General features: G+C 31.0%; 1 protein-coding gene across 1 annotated transcript in view; it reads left to right on the forward strand.

Moving 5' to 3' along the window:
• Positions 1–5,869, forward strand: part of LOC105126242 (uncharacterized) — a 9,686-nt gene extending 3,817 nt beyond the window's left edge. Inside the window, exons 2-6 of the mRNA XM_011027060.1 lie at positions 3,203–3,258; positions 3,345–3,575; positions 4,335–4,626; positions 4,914–5,110; positions 5,255–5,869. Coding sequence (XP_011025362.1) covers positions 3,203–3,258; positions 3,345–3,575; positions 4,335–4,626; positions 4,914–5,110; positions 5,255–5,408 — 930 coding nt within the window. The 3' untranslated portion in view covers positions 5,409–5,869. The remainder of the gene's footprint in view (positions 1–3,202; positions 3,259–3,344; positions 3,576–4,334; positions 4,627–4,913; positions 5,111–5,254) is intronic.
• Positions 5,870–6,788: the final 919 nt, after the last annotated feature.

Raw genomic sequence — 6,788 nt, forward strand, 5'->3', positions numbered from 1 at the left:
CTTATAAAATTATTTTTTTTTCAATTTCATTCTCATTCAACCTTTTGATTTGTAAGATTTATTCTTTAATATTTTAATAAACTTAAAAAAATATTAATAAGTTCTATTGCAACTTATTTTGCACCATAAATCAAAATATTAGAAAATATTTTTCATGTAACCACTAAACATTAAAAAATATTTTATTTTTTAAAAAATTTTTTTTTTTAAAAAAACTACTTTATAACAAACAAACAATACTTAACCACATTTATAAATCCACCAGCTTTAATTCTTGTATTATGTAGGTAGAAATAACGAAAAAGCAAGAATGAGAGAGATGATATTCTGTACCGACAACCACGAAAACTTTTATATGTGGTGAAAAACTCCAACAATCTTTCGTGAAACCAAACCAATTGCGCTTTCTTGATCTATTGCACTAGCCATTTGTTGATATTATCTTACCATTTTTATTTGAAAACTCTGCTTGAAATAAGTCATAATTAGAAATAACTTTTTGCATAAAACGTGTCTTTTCGTATCACATGAAATATTTGCAATGCGCTATTTTTACAAACCCTAAGAACAAAAAATCTGATAATTTTATATTTTTTTTATACAAGCTAGTCATGAAATATTCTTAATTATATCAGTGCTAAAATGACCAATACTTGTAAATACAAAAATATATTAATTCCGAGAAGTAACTCAATCTATCAGGGGTTCTAGATTTGCTTTATAATAATCACATGTTAAAATTATTTTAGAACTAATAAAAACTTATATAATTATTTATTTTAGAGTTTGTAGATTAGTCAAGAAATATATAAGCTAGCGTGAATATTTATATTAATAATAATAAAAAAAAAGTTGGACATACTATTAACTAATTTTCTTGTAGTTAAAAAAAAGCTAATTGTTTAGAGAGCAGAAACTAATTCCTACCTTCGCCTATATTACGTTTTTTTTTTTTTTTTTTTTTTTTTTTTTACGGGGGGGGTCGGGGGCGGCTACCACGACTAATCCCCACGGCCCACTGAACACCCTGCAAACCCAGCAGGCAGGTAAGGCAGCGCGGGGCTGACAGGCATGCAACTCCAAGGCTCGAACTCGTGACAGCAGAAGACGCAAAGCGTCATCCCACCGCTGAGCCGGTGCCTTCGGTGCAAGCCTATATTACGTTTTTTGTATACGAAGTTGATGACCTAATGGACCCAATATTGCTTTTATGGATCTTTTTGGTTCGTGGACCAACCCAACGTGTTAGATTGATTCATAAAAAAGTTAGTAAAAAGCCATGAAAGGCTGCAACACCAGGGAGCTATTTGAGAGTTCCCACTCCTTCGTGTTATCGTGATACAGACTCTCCCGAACGTTGGATCCTCTCCATCCCGCGAAAAAGCAACGGCGAAGTTGCTTTGATGATGCACATTTTTTGGCCTTTACTTTTGTATCCCCAAATCCCGCCTTTTCCCAAAGTTTGCAGGTTCTTTATTATTATTATTTTTTTTTAAAATTTGTTTTCTAATTAAGGTAAACAAGCGTTTCATGTATCGGGGAAGCTATGCACTCTCTTTTCATGTTTATATATTTCTGAAGTGAATACTCTATGCAAGCAATATACATTTTGATAACTGATTCTTTTTTCTTTTTGATGATTTAAGATTTGTTTATTTAATGGAAATTTATTTTTTAAAAACTATTTTGTATTTTTTTATGTTTATTTACTATTAAAAAAATTGCTCTACAAAAAATAATTTCTAGAAAAAAAATTTGGTTTGGTTTCTATAAAAGTATTTTTTTTTATTTTAGATATAAAACACTTTCACAAGTTGTGAAAAATTTAAAAATATCATATTATTCATTGATTATAAGAAATTTAGTCCTCAAACTTTTGATTTCTATATATTTTATTTTGAATATTTTTTTTCTCAATCCCACTCCTTAAAATTTAATTTAATTTAATTTTTATATTAACTTTAATATTTATTTTTATGATTATTATTTGTTTTTCTCTTATTATTTTTTTAATTAAAGTTCCTCATTTTTTTGAATTGTTATTTATTTTATTTAAAATAATTTATGAAATTATAATAATAATTATTTTAATCTTATCATCTTTTAATTTTTTTATTTGTTAAATTTGATATTTATTATTTTGATTGTTATTTATTTTATTTGAAATAATTTATAAAATTAATTTTTTTTCAATTTCATTCTCATTTAACCTTTTGATTTGTAAGATTTGTTTTTTATTATTTTAATAAACTTTAAAAAAATATTAATAAGTTCTATTGCAACTTATTTTGCACGACAAATTAAAATATTAGAAAATATATTTCATGACACTACTAAACATTAAAAAATAATTTATTTTTTTTAAAAAATTACTTTTCAATAAATAAACAATACTTTATCATAAATCTTCTAGCTTTAATTATTGTATTATGTAGGTAGAAATAACGAAAAAGCAAGAATGAGAGAGGTGATATTCTGTACCGACAACCACGAAAACTTTTATTTGCAGTGAAAAACTCGAACAATCTTTCGTGAAACCAAACCGCTTTCTTGATCTATTGCACTAGCCATTTATAATACTTGTAGCAACCAATTAAACTGTTTCGGAGGTTTGATCCGCAATGAAATTAGTTATGTGGAATTCCTACGCATCCCACACAGATGATAGACATATGTTCTCTGAAAAACGTTTGCTAGTCTTCAATTTCGTTGTTTTTCTATATATTGCACTTTCCCTAGCTTGGGTGTGCTTCTCATAGTCACGGGGCATTGGAGACCGCTCAACTACTGGGTCAAAATTTGGAAGTTGGAACACAAAAATATCAATACGTAGAAGTATGTTGTGGACAGTCGAAGATGTAACGAGGTCCTACCAGTTATACTGAGAAAACAAAATCATAAAAGGGACTTGTGAATATTAATATATATGCAGTGGATCAAGAACAGGACGTATTCCCCTAAAAAAACAAAAGAAAAGGAGGCGGGATTCTTGTGTTTTTTTTACTGACCATAGAACGCTAAGAACAAGAAAAGATTTCGGAATGAAAAGAAATTGGTTCGTATTTCCGGTTTTCATGCTCAATTTCGTGATCATTACTGATAAAAAGTGAAAGCAGCTAGATGGACATGGTTGTGCCCACCACTTTGAATTTACAAGCGAGTTTATTGATGTTAATTGATTTTCATATGAAAATATTTGTAGGCTGTTGAGATTGGTAAGCAGCTGGCCAGGAAGCACTTCATTCATCATGTTTTCGGGTAAGAAGTTTTTCTCCTGTCTGAATGAAACATGTATTGATCAGCATAATTTTTAACAGTTTGCTTTATATTCAATGTGTATGCAGGGAAAATGATTTTGAAGATGGAAACCATTATTATCGTTTCCTTGAGCATGAACCATTTATTCCAAAATGCTACAATTTCAGAGGGTCTACGAATGACAGTGAGCCTAAGCCCGCAGTTGTGGTTGGACAAAGACTCAACAAGATAATGTCTGCGATACTAGAGTCATACGCCTCAGATGATAGGCGCCATGTTGATTATGCTGGCATCAGCAAAAGCGAGGAATTCAGAAGGTACGCTGCTCTCTTTTCTCACTAGTTTTACTTTTATGCCATTTATTATTGTGCTTCCAATCTCACGCCTGCTGGAAAGGCATTCACCACTTTATTGCTGATAACATCGCTTTTATCAGAGTCTATCACCTTTCCACTTTCTGCAAAAGAGCTCCAATTGTCATTCTTAAGTACCTAATTAAGCTAAATCACTGGGTTTAATTTTTGGAATAGCTCACACATGGTGGCGTGGAGGTTTAGTCTCATCGTTAATGTAGTGAAGTTGATCAAGTAGAATTTACCAGGGGAGTGCTTCCCTTGTATAAGGCATTCGAGCAAAGGTCGCCCGTGAAGAACATCGGAAAGAGGGCACGTTGAATATAAGTGGTCAAATTGAATGGCAGAATGATAGGAAGAGGGCTGTTTTGGCATAATCATTCACAGGGATTGGGAATATAGACGGGGATGCTTATAGGTGAAAAAGGTCAATATTATTGCCTAGGCTGAAATGATTCTTTACTACACGAGGATTTAAATATCCGTATCCTTGTGTAAAACTTCCATAACCACCCATGTCCTGTTATATTCAACATAAGAGGCATTATGCCATTTTTATAATGAAGAAACATCATATTTAAATTCATTAACAAGGTTCTACTCTGAGTGTTAGGTTCTGATACAATGGACACTAAGATATACCCTCGTGTTCTTATTTTGGCAGTTAATGTTACAAGTCACTTTAGCTTCTCCAAGTTCATTTCTCTCCATCTATGAATGCAGATATGTCAATTTGGTTCAAGATCTTCACAGGGTGGATCTCTTAAAGCTCTCACAAGATGAGAAACTGGCATTCTTCTTGAACTTGCACAATGCTATGGCCATCCATGCTATAATTAGAGTAGGATGCCCTGAAGGGGCAATCGAAAGGAGATCCTTCTCTTCCAACTTTCAATACATTGTTGGAGGGTCTTCCTACTCTCTAAATGCAATTACAAATGGAATCCTCAGAAGCAATAGAAGATCTCCCTATTCATTAGTCAAGCCTTTTGGCACTGGAGACAAACGCTTAGAGGTAATATCCGCTAATGATGTTTATATCTGGAAACGTTTATTTTTGGCGGTGGATATTTTAGAACTTTATTCTGTTATGTCTTTGAAAGTGAACCTGATTTCTAGCAATGCATTAGTAACTTTTAACGCTGTGCATTATTTTCCTTTTGAAAGATCAAGCTTGCCTCAAACTCTAATTCTTGTTGAGCTTAAAAGAACCAGAAAAGTGAATTGACCTTTTAAGTTAATTTGCATGTATTTAAATGAGACGGTGGGTAAGAACTTGAACTGTCTGTAATGAAATGGCAGGTTGCTCTTCCTAAAGTGAATCCATTAATTCATTTTGGACTCTGCACTGGTACAAGATCAAGCCCCACAGTGAGGTTTTTCACATCCCAAGGAATCGAAGCTGAATTAAGATGTGCTGCAAGAGAATTCTTCCAAAGGAGTGGAATGGAGGTGGACTTGGAAAAGAGGACAGTTTACCTTACACGGATTATCAAGTGGTGAGCTACGGAGTGCCTACTTAATGCCTGTGCTTTACGTTTTCATTAAAGGTCAAAACTTAGGAGTGTCCATTGCATGTTGTATGGCAATCATTTGCGTTTCGTTGCATCTCAAGTGAAAAATATCACATGTATGATCTGCAGGTTCAGTGGTGATTTTGGCCAAGAGAAAGAAATTCTGAGGTGCATTATCAACTACTTGGATGCAACTAAAGCAGGTCTGCTAACACATCTTCTGGGAGATGGAGGCCCTGTTAACATTGTGTACCGAGATTATGATTGGTCCATCAATTCCTAAATATCCCACAGCGCTGTCGTCGTGGAGATTTAGGCAGAGAGGAACTGCACTGGCCAGAGATATCTGTATATAATACCATGAAATTTGAAACCCATCACCTAGCTATGATCAGAGGTTTGAAATCAGAAGAATATAGGGAAATGATTGATTCACAAGAAGGCATAAGCCACTGTTGGTGCTTTTGTTTATTTCTAAATGCGAACTTTCTTGATATATGTAGAAAGGAAAGCAATGTTGCCGCAAACTTTTCGCGATCAGCTTTCATATTTTCTGGTTTTTTTCCTTTTCTTTTTCTTTCATGGTGATTGTACCAGGAAAGATTCCCGACAGCGATCCCCTTCAGGCCTTCACTGCTCTGCAATAATCAAGGAGCCAAGGAATCATCATATTCTTCTTATTGCAAGGCAAGGTTCATCACCGTTACCTCCTTGATTTCAATTCAAAAAGCCCATACATTTTGGGAACAAGAGAATGTTTTCTCAATCGCATTATTCAACTTTGTACAATAGCTTTTCCGATTGATCAAGAAATTTCGGGGCTCAAGCGTATTAAATAAGAAGAGTTATTTTAATGATTTAGCACAACTATTTATTTTCCTTTAAAAAAATTAAAAAGATTAATATGAAAAGATTTATATGATAGTATAAAAAATTTTATTTAGAAATATTTAAAAAAATTATTTTTGACATCAATATAGTAAAATGATCAAAAAACACTAAAATAATTAATTTTTAAAAAATAAATAAAATTTTAATTTTTAATTAAAAAAAGTTAAAACACAATTTCAAACAACATATAAAATAGCTAGAAGAATAGAGTTGCTAACTTAAGACCTTGATTTGTTTGCTGGAAAGTAGTTTTTTTTTAAAATAAATTCCTCAAAAGTGAATTATTTTTGTAGTGTCATGAAAAATAAATTAAAAAATATTTTATAATATTTAGTTATTTTATAAAAAATAAGTTGAAAAATAACTTATTATTATTATTTTTTCAAGCTTATTAAAATAATGAGGAAAAAATCTTACAAATTAAAAAGTTGAATGAGAATGTAATTGAAAAAAAATCTAATTTCATAAATTATCTCAAATAAAATAAATAATAATCAAAATAATGGAGATCAAATCTAACAAATAAAAAAATTAAAAGACAATGAAATTAAAATAATAATAATAATTTCATAAATTATTTCAAATAAAATAAGTAATAATCAAAAGAAAGGACTAAATTTAATAGATAAAAAATTCAATTAAAAAATAAAAACAAATAATAAAAATAAAAATAAAGACTAAAGTTAATATAAAAATTAAAATTTAAACAATGAAATTAAAAAAAATTCTAACAAAATATATATCAATCAAAAGTTTGAGAACTAAACTTAAT

This window comes from Populus euphratica, unplaced genomic scaffold (assembly GCF_000495115.2).
Source record: "Populus euphratica unplaced genomic scaffold, PopEup_1.0 scaffold1.1, whole genome shotgun sequence".
Taxonomy (NCBI): Eukaryota; Viridiplantae; Streptophyta; class Magnoliopsida; order Malpighiales; family Salicaceae; genus Populus; species Populus euphratica.